This window comes from Rissa tridactyla, chromosome 8, assembly GCF_028500815.1.
Source record: "Rissa tridactyla isolate bRisTri1 chromosome 8, bRisTri1.patW.cur.20221130, whole genome shotgun sequence".
NCBI classification, from domain to species: domain Eukaryota; kingdom Metazoa; phylum Chordata; class Aves; order Charadriiformes; family Laridae; genus Rissa; species Rissa tridactyla.
In genome coordinates, this window is record NC_071473.1 from 21,589,467 (window position 1) to 21,617,395 (window position 27,929).

The window sequence follows — 27,929 nt, forward strand, 5'->3', positions numbered from 1 at the left end:
TTGAAGAGTTGCTACATAGGGTGTGTATGTGTGGTATCTCTCAACGGTAAGAATGTTAAAAGCAAAACTTCTATTTGTAAAAATATGTCATTACAATTCTAGCCAAGGAAAGACTGCTTTTAAAATTAAAGACCTGTGTTCTTGAATCAAACTGCTCAATTACGTTTCAGTATACAGCAGCCAATTAATTGCTCTGCCTTATGTAATTTTTTTTTTTTCCTGGATAGCTTGAGGACCTCTGCAACTGTTCCTTTTGAGCTTTGTGGCGAGCGGGGCTGTTGTGGTCTGAAAAATAAGCCGTCAAACCACATGTTACCAAACCACTTATTACCAAAATAGAAACCACATGCCTTCCTCACCCTGCATTCCTCTCTGCAACAAGAGCAGCATCTCTCTCTGGACAAGGAGTTGGGACGACCTTACAGGACATAGTAGATTCATCTCTGATCAGCTGCATTAGTTTTTATGGATGTCAGGGGTTGATGAGTCAAAGCATCCCAGCAATGTGAAGTTTGTATGTATTTAAGTTCATGCAGGATGAATATTTAGTCAAACAAAGGCTGGTGTTGGGAGTGGTACCAGCGTAGTAAGTTTTTATTCTTTAAATAGAGGATGGCACAATGACTGTAACTAGAGATCTCAAATGCAAATGGAGTGTGGAGACAGACCGCGTTAAGAAGGTAGGCCAACTCCTATCATCTTACCCTTATAGGGGAGGGGACAGTTTTCCTGGGGTAAAAAAGTGAATCATTGAGAGTTTTCCCTCTACCCCATCACCTAAAAGAGTGCATTCTGTAACTGCATCAGGAGTCATTTTCCCAGGCTCTGATAAGCTTGAGTAATTTTATATTTCATATTTGAGTTTGTCATATCACTTTATGTTCCTGAAAGAGATAATAGTATTGAGTCATATTTCTAAAAAACATCTTTTCCTGTAGCTTTTAGATTTTACTGTAGGAAACTATAAGGCATTAGAAGCGCCTGCATTTCACAGCTGATAGGTGTTTTCACAGCCTCAGTTCTGAACAGTGGGAAGCCTTCTACGTTATAGAAACCTCAGTTTTACATAGATGCTGGTGGGCAGGAATCCTGCTGGATGGTTCTCAACGTATGTGTGTTTACACTGATAGAGATCTTAGGGGGTGGTTTTGGTTTTTAAACCATACCTTTATTTCAGTAGTATTGTGTGCAATTTATGATTCTGAGATGCCTTTTTTAAGTTTCTAGAAAGGGGGTTGTGAGTGCAACTTTTATAGCGTCTCTGTCAAGAAGGATGTACCAGAATGACTCTTTATCTAGAAATATCAGTATTTTCAATTGGCCCCATGAAGGAGCGCACTCAGTACTGGCTGCTTTTATTGTACTGCAACTACGAACACTTTTTATACATTTTAGTACAGGAACCAGTCAGTCAGTTCATCCACTCAATATCAATATTGTCTCAATAAAGTCTCATCTTAGCGTTTGGTCAGCCTCAGCCCTTAGGTTAACTTTCTGTGCCAACAGGTTTACATAATACATAAATACACTGGTACCTGTAATAATGTAGTGTATTACTTCCTGAATGCATTATAGGCTCTTAAGCACTTAATCAAATTCCTTAGGATTATTTTCTGCATCCTCTTCTGTGGGCAGGTTTCTATACCAGTTTGATCATTTTCATCTGCAGACTGCTTTTTAACTTGAGTACATATGGAACTTTTTGTTCTGCTGTTGCAAATCCTGTGGAGGTACATCTGCTCTTAGGAGCAGCTTGCCACATGCCACATTTGACACTGTTAGGGCTTCTTTTGGTTTAAAGTAATCCCTCCAGTAATATTTTTATACCCTTGATATAATTACTCTGCATACCATTACAGTAGCTGTATTTCAGTTCATTCCTGTTCATTTATTTACATGGTTATAAAGCTTTTTTTTTTGAAACTCTTCTACTTTGTAAACATTTTAGGATACCCAAGAAAAAAAAAAAGAAAAAAAATGCTATCTACCATAAACAGAGCATTTTCTGGCTGTATGTATGTTCATGCATTTGTTTTGGTTTTAAATTCCTTTTCCAATTTGTAGTGAGTGCAATGCATTACTGCAAATTGCTTGCCTTTGGCAGGCGTGACACTGAACCCTTGTACTGATCCTTTTCCATGTGTTACGATTTTTTTTTTTACTTCCATTGCAAGTAAAACTCTTTCACTCTGTTTACCTACCCTAACATTCTGCCTTCAAATCTGGTACGTGTTTTTAATCTGAAACGCCGTAGTTCTGTTAGTTCTCGTTAAATACTTCTGTATGAAATTGCTGCAGCCACCAAATGTGCTCTGTTTTTAGCCATGTCCAGCTTGCAGTCGCAGTAACAGTCTGTCCTTATGTCTGTACGTGGCAGGATCTGAGTCAACAGGAAATGTGGCATTGTACGTGGTACTTTAAACATCCCTGGGAATTTCAACCCTCTTTATTAAGAAAGGTGGAAAAGTGAGTAGTTGTAAGAGATGTATGAATAAGGAACATCAATGAATGCTTTTAAAATTGCACAATAACTTGCATAAACGAGAAAATTGTACTGAGGTATTATCCATCTTAAAGTCTCATTACTTCTAGGTAACCCATGCTATCAAATTCCTCTTTCGTCTCTCCTGTGATATTTTTCTGTCACTTCTTTCTGTCACATAAAGGGCAAGCAGCCAGCAGTTTCGACCTCTTACATTGAGGAGGTGACTGCTGGCATTATCTCAGGTTGGACAAGCATGCTCTGTTCGCGTGTTTTAAAATGTAAAAAATTCAGCAAATAATTAATGACAAATTGTTAATTTCACTTCACATTAGTGAACTGAGAATTCCCCTATACAAACACAGCCTTTTTTGGGGTTATGCAACTTTTATCTGAAATTATTTTTATCTCCTGTAAGCAAGGGGACCAGATTAGAGCATGGCAAATACAGAACTAACCGAACAAATATCCTTTTTTGTGGATCAAAAATGCAGTTTGTTCCTTAAGCATGAGCACATCTTCTAAGGCTATTTGTAATTGCAATTGCATAGCAGAGTTAAAAAGGGGCTAATATGATACAGCTGGGTTAAAGCCCTTGTATTACTATACAGCTTTAAGATATCTGAAGGCCTAAACTTCCTGTATTATGATTCTGTATTTCCTTCTTCATTGCTTTGTTTCATCTAACTTTTGTTTAAACATCTATAGTTTATTTTTCAAAAAAGACTTATGCAATTAAGAAATCCTCGTGCTTCTAAGAGTTAGAGATTATCCACTGTCAGAAGCCACTAGATCCACCACCTGTCATCGTTATGAACCAAGCAGTCATGGACAAAACTCCGGGGAAGACCACTTCTGGATCAGGTTTAGAGATGCTTTGTCATTTTTTCTGATTTTTATAGATTCCAGCTATTTGAAGCTGAACTTTGTAAAGCTTTTGTTTCATTTTAAAAATACAGGGGAAATTAGATAAAGGAACTTCTTGCTACTGTTATTCATGATTGCACTTACTTTTCTCTATAACAAGCAAGCAGTCATTGAAATCTGGGTTAATCCAAACTGGAAAGCTCACGGAAGTGACCCACATAGTATAAAATCCACTCTGTACCCTTCCCTCTAAGTTATACATGGTGTAGTCCCAGTTGTGTGGATTCTTCAAGAACTGAATGGATCCTGGGAAATCTTTAAGAGTCAATTATCTCTGAAACCTGGGCTAGATGAAGCATAGTAACCTATATGAGGATTCAGACTTTGGAAGGTAAAACCAGTAGTAAATTCCTTCCAAATTTGAACTGTTAGCTGTGTTAGTAAAAGGAGTTGGCAAAGGCACTAGACTTCAAATGTGAGCTTACTTGGTAAAACCGCAAGAATATGGGTCCTTACTGTTGTATGACTTAAGAATATACATATTCCTCTTTCCTGATACTATTTTTCAGAAATCTTGGAAAATTTTATAGCTTCACAAAACAAAAGCTGCAAAAGTCATCAAAGACATGTACTGCCTTTTTCTTTTTGGTAACACTAAAATAAGAAGGCTGCCAGGTATTTTTACAGGGTTTTTTTTGTAGTCTTAATGGCTGCATCCTGACCCTGCTGAAGTCACGTAGCTGAGTTTACACTTTGCCAAGCACAGGTCTGGGCTTGCATTTAAGCCCAGACTTGCCTCCAAAGCTTGGTGTTTACACATTAGCTTGTGCTCAGGAATAAAGCTTTGTCTGATCTCTTACACACTAGCACAGCATTTTAGCGCAGGCCTGGGCTGTCATTCCTGTGCCAGTCATAAGTAGAGTCACATTGCTGTCCAGAGCACAGCAGATAGCCCAGCCTTGATTCTTTGTCAGCAATGTGTAAATGTTTTCCATTTCCACTTCAGCCAGGCTAGTGGCTAGCCACGTGCAAAGACAAGATGCGGGAAGTAGAGGTCAGCAGGGGTAATCCTGTCCTGAGACCCTCTAGTATCACAGGACAAAGGCAAGCAGTTGTAAAGCTGTTTGGCTGTAGAAGGATTTCCCAGGTGTCAGGAGAGCCCTGGAAAGGGTACAGCTGTGTAGACAGCTGGAAATTACCCTAATTTCTCCTCCAACATAGGAAAGGGCAGGCAGTGAAAAGGGCATGGCTGGAGCACTGCTGCATTCTGCATATCCCCCAGGACCACTGCAGCTAAAAAGACTTCAATTTACTCTTTGGGTCCCATCTGCTGTCTGGAACAGAGGAAATCAAGTAATCACTGAGAGGCCTATCTGCCCGCCGTGGGGACAGACTGGGCAGCATGGCAGGGTCTGGGTGATGAGCCTGCGGTGTCTAAACAAGCACGATGAGGTTCCACTGGACTTTGCTGTGCTCTGATTCCGCTTAGCAGCCAGGCACTGCGATGCCAAGGGGTTCTGAGGCGGAAAATTCTTACTCGGTGCCCAGCCCGCTCCTCTGAGCAGAGGGGAGAGGGAGACTGAAGAGACAGCATGATGGGCTGCCCGCTGAAATGCAGTTGTTGGGTCAGATTTGAGATGTACCAACTCTGATGGCCCCTTTAACTAACAAGCTCCAAAACTACGAACTTCTGTGGAATTGGAAAATTAATTGGGTCAGCACAGTGACGAATGATCTGTGAGACAGTTTTGTTGTTTGGAGTCCACGTACCATCTGCATTTGTTTTCTGGCAAATGATTATACATTTTCGTGGATAATTCTTCAGCTTTTATTTGAGTGTTTCAAGTATGTCTGCCTCACTTATTTGTACCATTGAATCCCTAGCTGAAAATAAAGCTGATTTAAAAAAAAAACAAAAAAAAAAAAACCCAAAAACATGTTGGTGATGGCTTACAGAGTGAACTGCAAGTGGTGATGTGTATGTCCACGTGTGTTCCAGAAGTGCCACAATACATACCATACAACTGCCATTTATATGAATGTACCGATAACGTATTGAGAGAAAGATGCAATGACTAACATTAGTTTCCATCTAGAACTAGAAGTATAGCAATAAAAAAACAGGTAACTGAAGTATTAAATGCAGCACACTCCAAAGACTAAAAAACATGCACTACTACATTTAGTATGTAGTTAAGCGTAAGAATCGCACTTATTGTAATAATTTGCTGCATCCCTTCAAATGCAGCAAATAATCTGTGATAAGTAGGCTTCAGGAAAGTGATGCAGAAGTTAGTTTACAGAGGTGCTAATGTGCCTAGTACACCAAATACTGTAAGGTATGCTTTGGTGACAGTGTTTTGAAACCTTTCTGAGGCAAATGATGGGTCATGCTGATAAAAATGGCTTCATAGTAAATTTCTTCTTTGTTTAAAAATTAAAATTATTATTTTATCTAGCTTTATATTCTGATCAGAAGGTATTGATGTACATTTTCTAATAGAATTAGGGTATTGATTACTGTTACCGTAGCCTCATCTGAGACATGATAACTAGCCAAGTGCATGCACTTGCCTTGTTACAAACTTAAATGAAATGGATTAGATGAAACCATCTTCAGTGACTAACTTGTTTTACTGTACTGATTAATACAAAAGTTGTAATTATCAATAACATAATTTTCCCATCGAAAATCTATTTGTGCACATGGCATTCATTAGAACAATTGTATTAACGACCGCATATTGAAAAAATAAATAAGAATTTATGCACGTATTTAGGTAATTACAAAAGAATTAATGGAGAGGAAGATTCCTTCTAATTGAGATTCTTTACATTTTGGCTTCCTAAAAATTTATCTAGCTTTTCATGTCCCATTGCAGTATACAGTATGTCAGCTACAATGGAGGAACATATTTCAGTCTTCTGTTCTGATGCACAAGTTTTGTCTCTTAGTCAGAGATACTTTATGTCCTGATCACTACTCATACTGTTCCCAATGCACAAACTAGCAGAAAATTCACTGAGAATGATTTCATGTGTTTTTTGGGAGGAATTTTAATTTTGTATTGATGAAAAGTCACATCTGAGGGTCCTGTATAGAACTCTGTGGGCATTAACTAAATCACTTTGCCTCTTTATTCAATTGTCTAGTATGTATGTGGAGCCAGTTGTGCTGTAACAGCAAAATCAATGTGTTTGCGACTGAGGTGGACAGCAGAGAGGTTTCAGGGATTGCTAGGTTCTTCTGCTCTGAACAGACTCACCTCCTGCCTGTCAGGACTACTCTACCTCTATAATAATTTATCATTTTTTAACTCTCTGTGATGCTTTTTTTCCATTAGACTCATTTAACCGGAGATTTTGTTTTCCATTTTTTGGTATGCTGTACCACCCATAGGTATTCTGTCTGCATTAAGACTTGCATTTTTGAAAGGTTCTGTATTTTTATCTGTTTCCCATTGCAGTTGTATAGAAGAGACAATTCCAAGTTGTATGCACACATAAAATCACAAGCTTTAAATATATTTCTCGATTTTCATGTTTAGTGAAACAGGCAATTGAGAGAAGACCTCTATTTCACTTAGTACACTTTTTACTAAAGTCGTCTCTTCAGTCTTATATTAAAGCCTGTGGTTCAAAACTCTTGACCTAAGTTAAAAAGCATTAGCTCTTTGTCACAGTTATAAATCTCACTGAGAATAAAAGGCCTTAACACAGCTGTGTTGAAAACAGCACAGGGGGTTTTTCAAAGACCTTCACCTGCAAAATTGGCATTCTTGTGACCTCTGAGATCTGGCTGTTATTTACTGAGTTCAAATCAAAGCTTTCTTATGTGTTCTTCAAGATTTTTTAGTAATATGGGATTCTGAGCCTGTTTTGTTCCTCCTATTCCACCATATTACAACAGAAGTTCTGGAGAACTGAATGCCCTGGGAGGGGGAAGCCGTGACCTGCAAGATGACAATCAATAGTATGTGACAGTCATTTGAGGCCCCAAAATCCCCTGTGTGACTTGCTGTCACTGATGAGGCTGACACCTCACATTTCCTACCCAGGAGCTCTTGAGTCTAAATGTTACTACCTCATTTAATCACCAAATCACACTACCAAGCTGCTGCTGTCTGGTTTTTATTTATATGCATGGGTTTTTTTCCTAGCTTGCTTTCACAGAGGATCACTGCATTGAGAAATAAGTTTTAAAAAGCCTGCTGATTTTTCAAGGAGCCTGATGTTCATACTACACCAATGCGGAATTTCTACTTAACATAAAATCTTATGTAAATACATTGTGACTTCTGTAGTTCAGTAAATCTGCTATCTAGATAAACCATTCTGTTGCTTCTCCTATTGGTGTCATTAGGTGAGCTCACTGGGCCAGATGACACAGAAGGGCAGCTCAGTATTTCCCAAGTGAGGAACCTGATGTAACATGCTGTTAGCAAGTGAGGCGGCATCAAGGCAAATATTAGGCAATGAGACGCGACAGTGTCTGTAACGCCAGGATATCCCTACACAGTGTGAGCGAGTTGCTAGGCAGTGAGCTGACAGCCCACTATCGCAAGCACTTGACAAATGGTATGGTTCTTGACGTGCTTTCTTAGGATGCAAAAAAAAAAAAAAAAAAGCCTTAGTGTAAATAGACAGGGGCAGAGCTTTTTCAGAAAGTTAGTTTCCCAAATCTGATCCAATTTCAATGATTATTTTTTTTCCTAACTTCCCAGTTTCCCAAATCTGATTCAATTTCAATGATTATTTTTTTTCCTAACTTCCCTCGCTCTTTAGTAAATTCCATTCTTTTCATCAAACAGACTAGACAAGGGAGCAAAAATAATTAAAAATCCTGTGGAAAATACCTTGAAATTTTAAGTGGAAAGGTGATTGCAAGCTGTCTCCCAATTCTAAGACTCCCCCCCAAAAAATCTTTCTTTGCAAATTCAGGATACTTGGGAGCTCTGCAGATGTTGCAAGGAATGGGGAGGAAAGCACTAATGCTGGTCACCATGATTCTTTTGCACCTTTTAATTGCCAGACATAATCTGCATAGCAGACACTGCTACTCAGTGAAGCATTCCTTCCACATCTATAGTTTCTCCCCTCTTTGGATGAATGCGTGTGGGAGGGGGGATTAGTGCATAGCCATATGGGAGGGAGCTAACAGAAGAACAGTTTCTTAGTGAGCTGTGCTGCGGGAGTGGTAAAGAGACCGCAAAGGGAGAAGGAAATGATGGAGGAGGGGAGAGGACTCCAATGACACTTAATGGAAGTGATGCAAAATTCCCTCGAGGACACCAAGGCTATGACCCTTTTGCATGCCTTGCAGACCCCAACTGGAGAGGCACTTTAAGTAATTTATCAATTCAAACTCCAGAATGTTTTTTTTCCTACTTCATGGGATTTTCCACTGGACAAGAAGGAGAAGGATGTGCATTACTTAATGGGAAACTGAAATGAAGGTTGTTTGCTTGATATTTCTTCTGTAAATCAGCAGGCTGGATCATAGTTTTACATTCATAATATATTAAAGCGGGGGATCAGCTACTTTTAAAGACATCGTTCCTCCTCTCTGGGTACCAAAAGCCTGGAAACTCCTGAAGTGAAAGGTAGGGGAGGGGTAAGTGGTAAGGGAGGGAGTGGGTTGTGTGGGAGCAAGCCAGGATGTTATACTGTTTCCTTTTTCCAAGATCAAATCCTCTTCTACAATATTTCCAAAGCAGCTGCAGTCTTAATGACCTAGCACTGAATTAGTGACCCATCAGTACTTCTCAGTTTAAGAAAGCTGTCATTACATCAGCATTCGTATCTCTGCCCAGAACTTCCACCGTATGAGAAAATCCTGACACCCAAATCAGCCCCTGCTTTTCATCTATAGAAGGAAATCTCAGCAACAGAATTCTTCAGATTGTCTCAGATCAACAAGAAAGAGATGTCCCACTGAAATCTGGCATATCCTCTGGGATCTGTGGGAGTCAAGGACAGCTTTCCCCAGGCAGGCAGCTTTTCCAGCCAGCTGCCTAGCTGCATGGTCTTTCTCTGCGACACTACATGGGAACTATGCAGAACAGATAATACGTTCCTCTGCCGATTAATTTTTCCTGGCGTATTTCCATGGGCCTAAAGAGCATAAAACATGTGAAGATGTAGGAGGCAAGATCTGGCCCTGTGTATTTTCCTGAAAATCTAGCTCTGTTCTGCACAACTTCTGGTGGTTCTCTCCCTTTATTTTTTCCTGATAAAAACAGAAGTATAAAATTGTTTTTGTTTTTTTGTTTTGTTTTTTGTTTGTTGTTTTTTTTCCCTAAGGATGTTTTTTGAGCTATTATACATATTCTGTTATTGTTTTGGAAGTGTTGCCTGCTTTATCACACACTGGTATTTTTATTCCCTTTATTCTTACGGGTCAGTAAACCAGCTAGTAAGTCTAATTACCCTCATTCTGTTCTGCTGCTTTCGACAGATAGGAGCTGTAAACTGGGTAATACCTTGTCAGTATACTTCAAACCTCCTGCCTTACAAGCATCCATCCAACCTGCTGCCTTTTCTCATGGATCACTGTGCAGCAATTGGTTCAAATACCTGTCTCCAGTTACTTAACAGAAAGAAATCAACAGAAGAAACTGATTAAATTGAAATGGAAAAGTCTTGAAAGACGTTTCCTACATGTGTGAATCCAAACTATAAACACTTAAAGGGGATTAGAAGATAAAGGGAGAAACAGAAGACCTTTTTAAGATCCTTTTTTAATGTTATTTTTCCAAATACACATCGACATAAATTTCACATATGCACCTGCTTGTTCCCTCTGCCTCAAAACAAAATTGGTACAGTCTGACTTTTTAATAATATAGTATAAATAACTGGTAGTAAAAAACCCAAAGAACAGAACCAAGGACTGTTAGCCTTGAGGATTTTCTCTGTCTCCAAAAGGAGCCTACATTAAATGCTACAACAGAATGCATAATGTACCTGAACTTTTTGCAAAATATATAAAGGAGAGAAATGTCTCTAGTCAGTGATCAGTTTACGCTGTGAAGCAGCACCAACACTACTGCTTGCAGTTCTCCCTGTCAGCATGTTCTTATTACACATGTACATGTCTAATCCTTAAAAAAAATATTCTAAGCTTTTTGTTTCATTTGCTGAACTATTTGTTCTCTAGCACAGAGTGACAGAGCCAAAGTAGTACACTGCGTTAATATGCATCCAGAGAGAGTTAATGCAAACTTCTATTGTCTCTTTATTTGACAAGGTGTTTTCTCTTTCTCATAGTATGTGACAGGGTGTCACTCCGCCCGCGACACACAGAGGTTCTCAAATTCAGTTTGCTTGGACAGTATGTATAAGTCGTGATTGTTTTGGTAGGAGCAACTGTACTAGTTTCCATGCAGGTGAAGGCATCTTCAATTCCTCCATCTTCATTCCCCTATCGTTATACAAGCACACTCATCAAAGTAATATCCCTGTCTTGGCATTTGCACGGTTCTCTGGTACCTCTCTTTGTCCTCAACATCATGCCTTGACCTGCATGGACAGTCCCAGAATTCATCCCTTTATCCAGCTATTTCTAGTCCCACTGGCTAACTGGTATCCAAACGCTATGCAGGGTTCACAAATTATCGTGTGTGTATAACTATCTGGAAATCCCAAGTAAAACATGCATTCAGTACTGGCAGCCTTCTTCCTGAAAGGGAATTTTGAACCTTATCCTGTAAATGATCAGGCTGAGAGAATGGGAGCTGTTACTTACGACAAGCAATATTGTAATGAATAGTGGCTCTTAAATGCCAACTATTTTAAAACAAGATATGACATGGGCAACGTAAGCAATGACGAGCACATCAAACTTTCTCTGCATTGCCTTTCTGCAGAATATTACGTCATGTTCAAAGTGTTAATCCTTAGCTGAGGTTGCTCAGTGATCTAAGCTCAGTATTTCTATATGAGAACCTCAGTCCTGGAAGCAAAATTTACCACACTCATCAGACACAAAGGAGCCTTCTGCTTTATAGGTACATTTCATCTATGCAGAAGACAGAGGCGGCCAGGGTGAATTCCTGTAAGAATTAAAGACCATTGGGAAATTCTCTAATTTCTGACTCAAGTTCAATACGTACCTCTTCAGTTTTATCTTCTCTACATACTAAAAGTATCTGTAGATACATATAAAACACAAAGTGTAGCAAACCAATGTGGCTTATTTACATTTCTCCAGGGAGAGAACAAGACAGTAAATCTGTCCAATTTTAGTTGCTGTTCGTCCTATGCTGAGAAGTGTTCAGACCATGTTGGCAAAAGTGATATCTTAATCTGTAGTATACAATAAAATACTCCAATTCTACATTATGTTAGAATAATTAGTGGCAAAGTACTTTCTTATGCAATTCTCAAAAGATAATTTAGAATGGATATGTCATTTTTCAAGGTGTAATACTCCTCTGAATCTCAGGTATGTGTTTTTACTGATATTATGTGGCATACAGCAGTAGCTTGAGAGGACACTGTAAGGCAACAAACTTAGATTTTAGCACTGTTGTGTGTTTACTTCCAATGTTTTTATCTTTTTAGAATTCACCACTACATATTTATAGAGGGTATTAACCACAAACTTCATCCTAACAGTCAGAAGCTCTCTTTATAGAATAGTATAGTGGATTGGGTTCCTTGTCCTCATGATATATGGCTCCTCTTTTGAAAAATAAAAGAAAACTCTGGAAACATATTTCATCTTCTCACATATTTAGACTCAGATTTCAATCTTTAAATGACAACTTCCCAAGCATATCAGTAGGAAAGGATGATATGCAAATGAAAATTAGCATATAGATGTCAGTTTTGGCCACAGAATCAATCAGACTGCAGTAAAAGTCCATGGGTCCTGATGGGATGCACCCGAGAGTGCTGAGGGAGCTGGTGGAAGTCATTGCTGGGCTACCCTCCGTCATCTTTGAGAGGACCTGGGGAACAGGCGAGGTGCCTGAGAACCGGAGGAAAGCCAATGTCACTCCAGTCTTAAAAAAAGGCAAGAAGGAAGAGCCAGGGAACTACAGGCCGGTCAGCCTCACCTCCATCCCTGGAAAGATGATGGAATAGCTTGTTCTGGACGTCATCTCAAGGCACGTGGAGGAAAAGAAAGCTATCAGAAGTACTCAACATGGATTCATCAAGGGGAAATCATGTCTGACTAATCTGATAGCCTTCTATGATGGCATGACTGGATGGATAGATGAGGGGAGGGCGGTAGATGTGGTCTACCTTGACTTAAGCAAGGCGTTTGACACGGTCTCCCACAGCATCCTCATAGGGAAGCTTAGGAAGAGTGGGCTAGATGAATGGACAGTAAGGTGGATAGATAACTGGTTGAAAGACAGAGCTCAGAGGGTTGTGATTAGGGGCACAGAGTCTAGTTGGAGATCAGTGACAAGTGGTGTTCCCCAGGGGTCAGTACTGGGCCCAGTCCTCTTCAATATATTCATTAATGACCTGGATAGAGTGCACCCTCAGCAAGTTTGCCGATGACACGATGCTGGGGGGGGTGGCTGACACACCGGAAGGCTGTGCCGCCATACAGAGAGACCTGGACAGGCTGGAGAGCTGGGCAGAGAGGAACCTTATGAAATTCAACAAGGGCAAGGGTAGGGTGCTGCACCTGGGGAGGAATAACCCCCTGCACCAGGACAGGTTGCGGGCTGTCCTGCTGGAGAGCAGCTCAGTGGAAAGAGACCTGGGTGTCCTGGTGGACAACAGGATGACCATAAGCCAGTAATGTACCCTTGTGGCCAAGAAGGCCAAGGGCATCCTGGGCTGCATCAAGAGGAGTGTGGCCAGCAGCTGGAGGGAGGTCATCCTCCCCCTCTATTCTGCTCTGCCCTGGTGAGGCCGCACCTGGAGTACTGTGTCCAGTTCTGGGCTCCCCGGTTCGAGAAGGACAGGGAACTGCTAGAGAGGGGACAGCAAAGGGCTACCAAGATGCTGAGGGGACTGGAACATCTCTCTCATGAAGAAAGGCTGAGGGATTTGGGTCTCTTCAGTCTGGAAAAAAGACGGCTGAGGGGGGACCTTGTCAACACTTATAAATACTGAAAGGGTAGATGTCAGGAGGATGGGGCCAGGCTCTTTTCAGTGGTGCCCAGCGACAGGACAAGAGGTAATGGGCACAAACTTGACCATAGGAGGTTCCACCTAAACATGAGGAGGAACTTCTTTCCTTTGAGGGTGGCAGAGCACTGGAACAGGCTGCCCAGAGAGGTGGTGGAGTCTCCATCTCTGGAGACATTCCAAACCCGCCTGGATGTGTTCCTGTGCCACCTGCTCTAGGTGACCCTGCTCTGGCAGGGGGGTTGGACTAGAGGATCTCCAGAGATCCCTTCCAACCCTATGGTTCTATGATTCTATGAAAAGTATAGGTGAACACTGGCTAAAGCACACCCAATCTTTTTGGAATTTGCTTGCTGAGTGTACTTTGAAGCCTTTCCAGAGTATACAGGAAAAATCTCTTCAAAATTTCAGAAGTACAGCAGCCGTCTCCAGCTGAGACACATTTATAAACACTAGACCTTCTAGGCCAAGTGCTCCATGTCTGATGATTTTTCTTAAGAAACAGGCCTTGCCTCTTATTTACTTTAAAAATATATTTATTGGGGTTTTTTTAATCTTTTCATTTAACAGAAGCTATTCTGATGGAAGCTAAAGTGATTTTTTAGCATGGATATTCTAAGGCTGTGAAAATGTCATGATTATCTTTTCTGTTTAAAACGAAATTTTGAAAAGTCTCTACATTGCCCATAGTATTTATATTGGTATGAAAATTGTTTCACAGCTTAAGAGAGAATTTGGATCTAGAAACCTGGATGATTTCACACATGGGTTTTTCAGTTCTAGTAGAGAATATTGAAAACTTATGTGGATGTTTTTCTAAATGTTGTTTTGTCTTTTTCTTTTAATGTCAATGATCTTTAATAGTGTTTGCTAAGTCCTAACATTCAGCATTTTCTAGATGTCCTGTCTCTTTAACTGAACTCGATCATCCTGATAATGCTTGATACACGCAGGAAAAATGCAGTACCTGGAAAACATGGAGTACCCGAGACATTATCTCTACCTTTTTTGTTCACTTGAAAATGAGTAACTAAAACTATATTATAACTTGGCTTCCTAATTTTCATTTAAGCAGGTATGGAGCATAGCATTGGAGTACTTATTCCATCTAACTCCAGCTCCGACAAGCCACTTTACATGCAGTAGCATGATACCAAAGAGATTGCCAGCAGATAAGACTTACAGAGCAAGACATATAGACTACAACAGATGCTTTCTGCACTGCTTATCCCAAAAGTATTCCTAGTACATTTATATAAATGATTATGAAAATATTGGCTATAAAACAATGTGTTTTATCTATTTTAGTAATTTAAGCAATGGTATTTATTAAATCTAAAGCTGAACAGACTGACTATACACATTGTTCATAGCAAAGCTCTTCAGTAATGGATGGCAAGGCCTTCAATGGAGCTGCACCCATTTAGATTAGTAAACATTATATTTTTAGATTTTCAGACAAGGATTATTAGCTGTGGATAAAAAAGACATTGTAGATTGCTTTGCTCTGCATTATTTCTGAAAATACCTCACAGTCTTTTACAAACAGTGCAAAAAATTCTGTTTTCCCATCTTTGCAAGCAGTAGCAATTATAATTGCAGGAGATAGCTGAAGCATAGTAAACCAGCCAAAACAGCAAAGACTAAAAGGCATAGGTACTGAGTCCAGTTACTTCCTACGAAGCTCAGGGGAATGATAAGGTGAAATCCATAATTTCTTCCATATAGGAGGAAAAAACAGCCTTTAAAAAAAAAAAAAAGACAAACTCCTAGAGAAGGGATGAGATAATTTCTTAGTATGTTTATGACAGTATTATCATTGCATTGTACCTATACCGTAACAAGTAACAAGATGCTCAGTACATGTCTAATACCTTTCAAGGACTTCAAGGCTCCCACTAAGCACTAAGAGATGGATTGTGACTGACCATTCTGTGACTACAGTGGATGATGGATGTATACTGCTTCCCTAATTAATGTGACCCACATGAGGACCAGGTAGGCTGTAGTCTTACCCAGAAGGCAGGAGCACAGGATCTGCAAAATCGCTCTTCTTTGGTTCTCCTCATACAGAAAAGAGAGCGAGCTATGTTTCTGTCCTTACCCCTCCTCCATGTCTGGACATGGAGAGGTAAATACACACCACATCTCAAAGGAGTATAACTGGCCAGGCTTCCCACGGCGCAACTGAAGAATTCTAGGAAGTTTCCTTCTTTTTAAAGCAGACTGTTTCCTGATTTGCCCATATAACATTACCTCTTAATGATAATTTAACTGACTAACTGAATGCTATTAACTTAATCTGCTCCAAATTTATTACACTCCATAATGAAACTGCATTGAATCTGTGGGTGCAGTGTTTCCTGTTGGATGGTCAAATGTAAAGATTCCTGGAAACTTAGGTTGAGGATCTCACTAATAACATTTCGTATCACAAAAACAATGAAGAGCCAAGGGAGGAGGGGGTGTGGTGGTTTGGTGGTTTTGTTTTTTTAACTTTTTTCCAGTTGTTAAACATTTTGCTCAAAAATTGAAAAAGACTTTTTTTTTCTTCTCCAAATAGCTGTTTAATCACTGTTTGAGGTTGAAAAAAGTGTGTTGGAGCAGATGGCAAGAACATAGGATTTAAGCAGGGGACAGATGTAACCATATTAGGGAGCCTGGAAGATAAATCTCTTGAAGTCTTGTGGCAGACGTGATCATTACTTTGTTTACATAGATGAAATATTACTAGTTTCAATTAACAGTTGCTGTTGTCCATATTTGGGATCTTTCCCCTTCAGATCGTCATTAAAACCTGTTGTAAATCATCATGTTTGTGCTTCTTCCATACTGTGCATAAATCATGTAGGCATCCCAGCATCTCCATTCTTTATGGAAAATGTGTAGATAGATATTTATGCAACATAAAAAATGATGTTTGCTTTCAATTCAGCAGTTTACAAGTACTGTATCTAATGATGTACTGTCTCCTGTGATGTACAGGGGTACTAGGAAAGCACAAAACGGAGGACATTGGTATTCAGCCTCTGTGCTGACAATCGTTCTTTGCCTCTAGCTCCCTCCCCGGTACTATCGGCATCGTCCTGTTGCAAACAGCTCCTCTTAGGGCTCTAACATAAAGCATGTTTCTGACTTTAGTACATCTGCAGCATAGGAAGGCAAAAAGTAAAGAACAGAATTCTCTTCCTGTGGAAAAATCCGTAGGTTGCGTGAGAGACAGTGAGGAAATAACGCGTTATCTGTGTCCAGCTTCCTCACTGCTTAGACTTGTGGAAGAACCTTTGTTGACCTTGGGAAAACAATGCTTTGCAGATGTAAAGAGGAAGTCCTCTTAAAGTGTGTGTGTGTGTATATACACACATGTTATTTTTATATATGTATATTTACGTGCATGTTTGGGTGAGTTCAGAAGCTGCTGCTTGGATACACTCTTTAAAAAGCTGTGATGTTAAAATATTAAGAAAAACCCAGAAACAGTTTGGCTGCTATTATGTTATAATTGCAACTCATCCCTTCATTGTTGCTGGAACTGAGAAACAAGTAGACGCGTATACCTAAGGAGGTGTTCTAGCATTAATCACAATACCTTTAGGTATTTAGGAGCAAATATTAGCAAATCAGTTGAACATATTGAATTAGAGCAGCTGTGAAGCATACATCCACTCTTCAGCACAGTTCTTGGTAACTTTTTCTTTCTCCAACTGTAAAACCTAAACACATAGGGTCTCTAGTGACTATTTGAACCAGATTTCTCTGGTCCAGATATTTTTATTCATTTGAATATTTTTTTGTGCTTACTTTCAAGTTTAACTGAGCCAACCGAAAATTCCATTTTGTTATGATTGAGGCAGGAAGCTCATCCTCCTTATTAAAGGGCAGAAGATATTATGTGTGTATTATGTAGTACGCATAAACATCCTCCTAAAAGACAGAGGAAGATGGTGATAGTTACAGCAATGGTATATTTATCTGGTTCTGACTCCTATTTTAGGTATAACAAAGCCAAGGACACCACAGAGAATCACAGATCAAAAAAGCAGGAATATGTAGGTGTAAATGTCACAGACTACTTACCTTACTAGAACCCAGATATTAATTGCACAATGTAAAGCACTGCATTTATAAAGTCAGACCTGTATAGATAAGCACTCCAAAACCAGGAAATAACAAAATTAAGGTGGCAGGTACCACAACTGTGCTTCAGCACTGTGACGCAGTCTTGAGATATGATTACACAGTTTCAACAAAAAATTATACAATTTTATTCTCATAAATTGACAAGTAAATTTAGCAATATTTTACATTTCTTTAGTGTCTCTCACCTTGATGTGCGGTATGAATTAAGTGCAGCTAGACTCATGGAATAACTTAGTCAAAGAGTAAGAATAGAAAATAGTACTTACACATTACATAAATAAAGTATTTTCTACTATATTCTCATTCCTTAGGGAACTACGTGCTTTAGCAGTTATCAGGTTGGGACATCTCCTATCAAACTGATTTTAACTAATGACTTTTTATGATAATAACTGATTCTAGATTCAGGCAATGTTAGAAGAACTTTACTTAGTGCCAAGTAATTAGTAATTAATGAAGTGCTAACTAGGTGCCAAAATGTAAGCTATACCCTTTCAAATCATTAGTTTCCAAAACAAGATTAAGAAGTATCTTTTCTGCAATACACGGGAAACTTAGTTGAAAGGCAATAAAATTAATTTGATTTTATATTAATGTATAGTTTTAATCCCAGAGCTTTGAATGCAGCATGATATGTTCAGTCATAATCAAATACAATTTCTCTTTTTTCCTTAAAAATTTTAGAATAATTTGTATCGTAATCTACACAAGAAAAGCTGATTAAAGTTACTTACATTATACATTTTTTAATCTAAAATGATTATGTGATCTTCTGGTAATGCAAGTATAATAAACAGTGACTGTACTCTGCTGGCATTTTATAGACTTAGATTTTACAATACCAAGTGCTTCGGATTTCAGTCTCAACATTTCATTGTAGCTGCTCCTGCAAACATACTGCAGTTTGTGTATGGAAGCACACACATTTTATGTTGCTGAATGCAAAAATGTTTTTGATCTGTGAAATTAGAGATATACCGATAAATTTCCATCCTCTCAGCTGGTAAATAATGTTGAAGATGCAAGCTGTTGCTTTCAAAAGGAAATGTTATATATGCTATATAGTTTGAGGTTTTCTATGTACGGTGAAGCTATTCTTTCAGAGAAGCGTAGCTTCTTTGTTGGGTAGTGAATTATATAAATAATCATTGCTAATAAAATTTGGGATAAGTATGTCTGAAAAATAACTTTTGAGATCCATAGTACATAATTATTCATCAGAATACTTATCTGCAGGATGAACAGACAAATACCATTTCTAGATTTGTTCTCTCAGGTGAAAGTGGTGATGGCAAGTGTGATGTCCTGTGGGCTGTAAGATTTTCAGCAACGTTCATTTGGAATGATTCATGTAACTGTTCAGGTTTGGCCCTCTGCACCCATTCCCTCACAGTCTGCCAGTCACAAGTGACAAGCAGTTTCCTGTCACTTTTGACAGCAGCTTTCTTCATTATAACCAACTATTTTGCCACATATTTTCATCTAGTAATTTCCTCTCTTTTTGATGCTTCCTGTGACTTGAATATTTAACAGCACAGCTGCAATAGTCAATTAATAATGAATTTTAAATGGAATATTCAGTATAATGTGGAAAATCTGAACCTATAAAATAATAAGGAACATCAGCTATGTGTATAGAGTGGGCAACTGAATATTGGAAGGTGGTATCTTGGAAAAGGTTTCAGAATCATAGGGGAAAAGCAACTAAACATGGGGCTCTACTGTAAAATTGTGGCATTTCGGCACTTAAGTGGATTTGGGCTTTTCATTTTCACAGTGTAATGTACATTCTCCTTCCCACTTACTCTTTAAAACTCTTTTTGATATGAAATGACGGCATAGCATCCAACATTTTCTGGTTTTCTCCGTTTTGTGTCTTGACACATTGAATGCATGACTTGGTTCATATTCAGAGGAGAGATTTCTACTAACTATTGCCTAGGATGCTGGTGTATTTCTTAAACCTTTGGTTTAGACCTGTCTACGATGTATAACCATGTTTCCTCCTGTATGTACTGTGTTGATTGATGACTATTTATCTATATTAAATTTGTCACTATATTGTCTTTCTACACAGTTGGGTCACTCCAAGTATCTTCACAATCTGATCCACAATTGTGAATCACTTTCTGTCCTCTACAAATGTTGTCTTCTTCTGTACAGCCCTTTTTCTAGATTATTTTTAAGGGTATTTACCACACAAGTCATATCACAAAATCTTAAAAACACCTGACTCTTTTGGCTTTTCACCATGATTATGAATGACTGTGCATTCTCCTGTTTCATTTATTTGTTTGGTCCATGACATTGCTTCTTCCTCACAACCCAATATGTAGTTTTTCTGGAAGCATTTAATGAGTGAACTGCAAAATGTCTTTCAAAATTTGTATCACTGAGCCCCTCTATCCACCACTTAACTAATGTGGAGAAGCTTGTTTTGTGAGACAAAGTATTTTGTCTCCTGCTTTGGTCGAGAAGAATACCTCACAAAAAATTACCTTTGCTTCCCCTTTCTGAGGTGTCCTTACTTCCTTTTTTTAAAATTTTCTTTTCTTAGTATAATCTTTTCTTATTTCTGTGTTAAAAGTTGTTGTGGTCCCAAAACTGGTGAAACATTTTTTCCATTCACTGACGTACCTGCTAAATACTTTGCAGGGTGGCATTTCATTTTCCTTTCATTTATCCTGGTTCAGAATGAGTTTGAAACTATGCCAGATCACTGTGGTAAAAAAAAAAAAACCAAAACCAAAAAAAAACCAAGAGGAAAGAATGTTCTCTTTCTAGGCACAAAACTTTATTAAAATTGGGAAAATGGCTCTGTACCTAAAGGTAATGCCTTTCTGCTTTACTGTTGAACTTGTGCCTAGTTTCTCAAATCCTTCCTCCTTTATTTTCCTGTCACGGTTTTAAAGCTGGTACCATCTTTCCAGGCTGCTCTACTCATTTAATCTGGGCCTCTCAAGTATGCTTTGGATCCCAGTACCTATATTCTCACCAGACTGCAACTCATATTAAAAATCAGGCAGTATGCATAGCAGGTGGCTATACATTGCATTAAAAATGCATAGCAGGTGGCTATATATTGGATGGCAGCAATGGGTTATTCAGTATACAATTACCAGCTCCATCTCCCAAGGATGTGAAGGAAGCAGTAACTATCGTAATTCCATGACAAAATGAAAACAAGTAAATTCACAGGTTAATGAGATTAGCTATTGTTTGCAAAGCATTCTGAATATGTATAAATGCTATTAATTATTATAATAACTCACTCGGGCTGGAGCCTCCCTGGCGAGGGGGGTGTAAATGGAAAAGTGGGTGATGCCAAGTCCTGTCTCCATGACAGCTGCATTGCCAACTCTTGTGACTTTGGGGCAATTCTTGCAAAATGTGTCCATTTTCTGAGAGCTTTCACTCCTGCAACGATGCAAACACCCTGAAGGCCTTGCTTTCCTCTTGGAAGCTAACTTCCCAACGACTGTGGGAGAAAAATCTAGAAAGTCTTTGCTGCACTGCGTTCCTTCCTAACATGCAAATTTCGTAGCTAATGAATGCTTTTCTTCCTTTTAATAAGCAGGGGCAGCGGTGCCCCATGGGGAGATCTCGGTTTTTCCGAACCCACCCCCCGCTCCTCGTTTCAAGCGGCGGGAACGACGAGGCCCCGTAACAGGGGGAGAACGCAGAGCGGCCGCCCGCGGAGGAGGCCGCGCGGGGGGCGGAACACACAACTGCCGTCAAACGCTCCTCACAGCGAGGCCGCCCCGCGCGCCGCCGCGTCGCTAACGGCAACCCGCGCGGGCGTGGGGCACGCGCGCCTCCCCCCCAGCCCCCAGCAGCGCGCGCGCCCGCCCGTTGAACGACTTGGGCGCCCGGGTGAGGAAACGGGTGAGGGGGGGGGGGGGGTGTGTGAGGCGCGCGCCGGGCCGTTGAGGCGGCGCTTGCGCGGTCCGCACTCGGCGCTGGCGCGGCGCCACCATGGGAGAGGAGGCGGGGCCGACGGGGCTCGGCGCGCATGCGTAGCTGGCAGAGGGCGCCCCCCCCCCCCCCTTCCCCCCCCTCCCCTCCCGCGCGTGTATGTGTGTGTGTGAGGGAGTGTGTGTGAGCGTGTGGCACTGCCGCCGGCGACTCCCCCGCAGGAGCGCAGCCCGGAGGCGGCGAGCGGCGCCGAGCCACCGCGGGCGGAAGGGAGCCCGGCAGCCGGAGCGGCTTCCCCGTCCTCACCCGCCCCCTCGCTCATCCATCCATCCCTCCTTCCCTCCCTCTCGCAGGTGAGCCGAGCTGTCGCGGGGAGGAGGGGGAGAGGGAGGGAGGGAGGGAACCGGGTGGCCCGCGCCCGCCTCCGCGGGGGAGCCGCGGCGGAGCTTATTGTCCGGCTCCTCGGGGAGGAGGAGAAAAAGGAGGCTTAACCCCGGCTCCCACGCCGGGCCCTGAAGGGCTGCCGGCCGGGGATTGGAGGCGCGCCGTCCCCTCCCAGATCCGGGGAGGGTCCCGGCCCCCAGCCGTCACCCCGCCGCTGGCCGGCGCTTCACGGAGCCGCGCGCTCAGCCGCCCACCTGTCGCCCGCCTCCTCACACGGCCGCCGCGGGGGGCGGCGGCGGGCAACGGGGTGCTGCTCCCCCGCGGACCGGGCCGGCGGCTCGGCAGCTCCCTCTCCCCCGTCAGTGTGCGCGGGGTGCGTGTGCGTGTGGGGTGTGTGTGTAGGGTGACGGCGCTGCCTGGGCTGCACCCCCCCGCACTCCCTCCTCCCCTGGCCTTGCTGCAAGATGGAGGGATGCGTGGCTGTGGAGCGAGGCCTTCAGTCATTTAAAACTCCCCCCTCCGCTACCTGCGTGAGGTACTGGAGAGCAGGTTGCGGCCTGGATGGTGGAGGGAGGTGGGGTAGCTGCCGCCCTCCGCTGTCTAGAGACGGTCCGGGGGAGCAGCCGCAGCCAGGGCGAGGGGGTCGTTTGCGCGTGTGGGGATGGGCAGAGCCGTGTTGCCGCGTGGGTCAGCGGGCTCCGCGCCGCGGAGGGGGGTTGGCGCGGTGGTTGTCGCCGTGAGATACGGCTATCCGGTCAGCCCTTCCCCGGGGGGGGCTGGGGCACCTTCACGTCGAATGGGGCCAAGTTACCGTGACAGGAGGGGTAGGGCGGCACGACCCTGGGCGGCGGTGGGAGGGGTATCCAGGGTATCAACACGACATAGCGTTTCTTTTCTGTAAAGCGGCGTAAGTTCAGAGCACCAAGAGCGTGTTGCCTTGCGGTGGACAGGGATCTGCTTTAGAGGGTGGACAAATAGATGCTGTTTATTTGACATGAGGAGTGTTTGGCACGTTTCTTTCTTGGCAGCAGGCACTGGAAAAGCAATTATATAGATATATTTTAAACTGAGATGAGTGGTGATGATAGGTTAATAGTTTGAAGTAACTTGTCCCTGTGTGTTTAATAGTAGTTACTGGCCTGGTGAAATTCTGTGGATATGTTTATCTGTTTGAGAGATCCCTATGCTGACAAAAGGTGCCTTTGCACAGATTTTACCCCCCCCCATCCCTATGCGGAGTTAAGGGGCTTTGCTATCCCAGATAGCTAGAAGAAACACGCTATTTTTTTTCAAATGGGCTAGGTGGATAAGCAGGCGATAAAATGCTTTCTAGGCGTATGGTTTTTGAGTTTCTCTCAAGACTGGAAAATGTCATAGGATGCACAATGATTATTTTCTTTTTTTTTTCTTGTCACTGCCTGCCTCTGAAGCTGACTTGATTTTAGTCATATTGTCGTGTTTTGTTTCTAAGCAAAATGGGCTTAACTTTCTATTCACATCAAAGAGTGGTTTTCAGCCTTTTTGATAGATTGTGGTTTTTAGTGGTTGTGCACATTTTTAATGAACTTTGACTTGCCAGTTGTTTCTTTAATCTTTATTAGGTCTCAGTAGACTATTAGAAATCATACATGGACCAAAGGTTGAAAACTGCTGATACTGCTGATACTTTTGTATTATCTTCATGCAAATGGTTTAATTCTTGTCCCTCTTAAAACAACATCAAATACAGAACAGTGAGGAGCAGAAAAATATGTTGTTTCCCAGAGCTTTCTGTTGACAACATAGATGCATTTTTTTCATGTATTATTGTAAGGTTTATTATCTATGATAATATAGCCAGAGGACTTCCATTGGCACCTCTACATGAGCTGTACTGACTTGGGCCCTGCTTCTGTAAATTGATATGATCCACACGGGTGGTAAAACTGCTTGAGCGAATTGGTACCATCAAGTACCACAGTATAACATAGTGTAGTAGTTGGTAATTACTTGTCATCTTTACTAGCAGTGCCTCTGGTTAGTCTGAAAAATAATTCATATTTCTGGGATAAATAATTAAGTATCATTTATGTTTCGTGGTTTTGTTATTTGTGTTTGTTTTTTTTTTTATGGGAAATCTCTTGCAGAAGCAAAACTATTACTGCTTTGTACAGCTTCTGCGCATCCCTGTGTGGGGGTTGTCTGCAGTCTTGCTCAGAAGTTCGCTAAAGCTAGGTCACTTGAATTGAAAGAGTGCCCTCTGGTGACATCTGTGTTTAGGTTTGAACTGTATGTAAAGAAGCACTCTTGCTAGTCTGAAATTAAATTGTCCTCCCAACTAGGCTGGAGATGTATTCTGTGCTGAAATGATATTGTGGCATGGCTGACATGGGGGACAAGCAGTCACTTGCAAATACATGTGGAAGATGTACAGCAGTCACTTGGAGTCTGTTATCCCCCTTGTGAAATAGTCTACCTCATAATTTATTTTGCTGGATTTTGATAAGCAATGTTTGATTCCTCAGTCTAATGGAGAAAAAAACCCAAACCCTCTTCATGAGGTTATCCTGTTTACTGTCAGGTGTGTTGTTTTTTGTTTCCTTTCTCTGAAACCTGCATTTATACAGGAGAGATCTTTTCCCTTCCACCCTTGTATCTTGCAGGTGATTGCGTAGATTGAAAATCCCAATATTTAGATATTTTATTGATCTTGATACTGCTCAGCACCAGTGAACAAGTATGAAGTTACAGAGCTAACTCTTTAACTTCATTTACTTGTGTAAACTTTGATTTTAAAATTGGCTATATTTGTAATAAATGTGTTTAAGACTTCAGAAAGTTAACAAAGTCTTAGTGTGCTAATGTTCTGCTTGACATGTCTTTGAATATTAAAAGATTTGAATTGATAAGGACACACCTCCATTTTAAGCAGTTTCTTCTCCGATTTTTTTTTTTCATTGAGATTAGGGATTAATCTTTTCCTTTATATTTGCTTGGAGCTGAGTCATTTGGGCTCCTCCTTTCATTCAAATAAAGCTGAGTTGAAAACTTCCTCTAAGGGTGGGGAGTGTAATTGGTTGCATTTTGTCAAAGCATAAGACATCAAAGGCATGGTGTATTTCTGATCTGAGTGTTGTTTTACAGCCCTTGTTAGAAAAGATACTTAAAAATGCATTTTCAAAATAATGAGAAAACATTTATGTTAATAACCTTTACATTTAGATACCTGGAACTGCTGCATTAGAAATCATCTTTTAATATTTGTTTGTGTGTAATATTTATTGCATGAACAGAAGTTTTGTGTGCTTCATGTTTTGTCTATTTATGAACTAATCACCTTAAAAGACTGCTAAAGCAAGAGAGTCTTAGTGTTACAGTTGGTTGTTTTAAGTAGATGCTCTGTATGCTTACTCCCCTACAACATGTGAATGTGTGACTGCAACTCTTTTTCCTTTACAAAGATCCTTAAAGGCCTGCTATGACTCCACGGAAAATGGAATCCTTGTGGGCAAGCTGGTACCACCCAGTATTCTGCTGGGTGAGCAGAAAGGGGGCATCTAAAATTGGATATTGTGGAGTGTCAGAGGGCTTGCAACTCTTGCTGCTGCAGTGTCAGTCCAGTCACTGAGCTAAGCCAGTGACAGCAGCTTTATGCACTCAGGAGGAGCTGTGTAAAGCGGAGAAGGTGGGGGGCAGGAAAAAGGAGAGGGTGTCCCAAAGTCACAGAAGGGGAGGATGTGTTCAGCAGCGTGGTACCTTCTGAACATCTGAGCTTCTTGCTGTGACTTTCAAAAGTTAGCATGGTTGTAAGTGATCATTGAACCTGCTTGCTGGCTGAGGAAGAGGGAGACTATTTCCTGTCAGTTTATTAGGAGAGTTTGCCTAGGAAAACTGACCCATTCACTGAATCTTACAGTATAGCAAAATAAAATACTGGGAAATCTAGTGGGCCAGTACTAAGTATTTTAAAATACAATGTTCCTGACATGCATAAAAGGTTAATCTTTAGTCTCTTGGGCTCACTGTTCTGAGGTGTGCTACTCTGGAGTACGCTCACAGCTGGTCTTTTCAAAACTTCCTACAGGCTTCCAGATTGGTTGTAGACTGTCAAATGGTGCAAATGGTGTCTTCCTTGAACCCAAGGAGATGCCTCTCAGATTGCTTGCTATCCTGGCTTTATTGTCAGTGTAACTTTTTCCATGTCTGTAACATCAGTTCAGATAAGTGACAGCCTCCATGTCTATTGCGTGTCTTTCCCTAAGTAAGGATAGGATTCCCTTTTCCTTGTGCTGCCTGTGTTGTCTTACAGTCCCAACTACAAGACTGACAGTATAGGTAGAGCTGTAGGGAAATAATGCTGGGGAAAAAAAGAAGCCGTGTACCTTGCAGGTCCCAGAAGCCCTGCCCTTGTTTCTGTAGCGCTGCACCAGTCAGGCTGTGTTTTGGCTTTGTGTCTGTATCGGGTGCATCAACAAGTCAGGGTTTTCTGCCCCAGAAAATCTCTAGGTGTACTGCATCACACCTTTCTGCCTGACACCAAAAGGCTCAAGAGCTGCTTGGTCAGAATATCAAGAAACACTCATCAGCTCCTCAAATGCATCGTATTTGTGGTTTAAAAACTTGCTTATTTCACAGTGATAAAGAGCAGCCTCCTTTGTTAAAGATGCATGTAAGCATGTAACACAGCAGTTGATTTGATGCCAAATTTGAGAGCACAAAGCATCTGTTGCTGCTTGATGGTTAAATGGAAGCCCCGCCCTCTTTTTCTCTTGGAGGCAGATATTGCTTGCAGTCCCCTATGGAAGGATTCATCTTGGTGCAAACTCTTAATAGTTATTTATTCTGTTTCTTTGATGTGTTGGACTTGCAACCTGTTCTCCCTGCCTGTTTCAGAATTTCATTTATATGTATACATACAAATACATTTTGTAAGCAGTGTAAGCTTTCGATTGGAAGTGAACTGAGAGAGGCATGTGCCTGTTTTCTCTGGTCTATCTGGGGAGACTCTAAGTCTCCCCCATAGTTTGCAAGTGTGACCACAACAGTTAATGTAGCTCACTGCCTCATCAGCATGTAGTTGAGATTTGAACATGGATTAGAACAAGCTGGCTGAAGTTCAATCCAGATAAAATATACATGGTGATGTGGATGTAATTATCAGCCTTCCTAATTGAAGGAGTGCATTTGCCATTAGGTAGAAGTGTTAGTGCCCTCTGGTGACTCGAGTTTATTAGTTGTTAGCAATCATATTGAAGCAGTAAATTTTTTTTTTTTAAATCTTTGACTAGAAGATTGAGACCTCCTAACCTGATTAGAGCTGAGTAGAATTTGGGTGGAAGTCCTCTCTGCCCCTCCTCCCATTGGTTTTAGGTAGTTGTAGCAGTTCCTAGTGGAATTAACGAAATATAAGTTGGGGAGAGCCTGGGTCAGTTAAGGAAGAAAGAAGAGCATGCCCGGGGATAAGCAGAAATGCCAGAGAGGGAGACTGATTATTAAGCTTGCTATGGGGTCCTGTGCTGAAAAGTGGCCGACCCAGCTTAGTAATTCCTTGGCGCTCACAAATCTCTTCACTTACACTGCTTCTACAATATGTCTGTAGTGTGTCTGAGGGCTGGAGCGCTCAGAGTGACAGAGAAGAAATACATAACGGGGGTTGCAGAGAAGTTTGAGATGTGCTGGCTTTCATGCTGTAGCTCCATTTTAAAGCGATTTGGAGGCAAAATGTAGTACAGAAGGTTTCGCTGCCTTTGGAGATGTTTCAGTAGGAGTCAGTGGCACTGATGCTTTGGGATGTATGTGTTACCTCTTTTTCTCTTTAATGGAGCTGTGGCATTGGCAGCAATCAATTAAGTCTGAAGTGACCTAGGACTGGCTATCAACTCTCTGACCATTGTAGTAGTGTGGCATTAAAAGCTGTTTGATTTGTGACTCCCTCATTATTCATTAAGGGACAGCTTTGTGACTATGGAATTTGCTCTCCTCATTGAGACGGGCTCAGATTGATCATGCTGGGGAAGAGGAATATTGATCTTTTTTAAAAGCTGAAGGTGTATTTTTTAGATAATGG

General features: G+C 41.3%; 1 protein-coding gene across 10 annotated transcripts in view; it reads left to right on the plus strand.

The window, feature by feature from the left end:
- Positions 1-367: 367 nt before the first annotated feature.
- The window catches only part of RALGPS2 (Ral GEF with PH domain and SH3 binding motif 2), a 152,272-nt gene continuing 124,710 nt past the window's right edge, over positions 368-27,929 (plus strand). For 2 of the 10 annotated variants that reach the window (XM_054211237.1, XM_054211245.1), the window contains exon 1: positions 368-680. In XM_054211237.1, the coding sequence (XP_054067212.1) occupies positions 621-680 (60 nt within the window). In that variant the 5' untranslated portion in view covers positions 368-620. The other 8 variants (XM_054211242.1, XM_054211239.1, XM_054211235.1 and 5 more) reach the window with 7 other exon arrangements.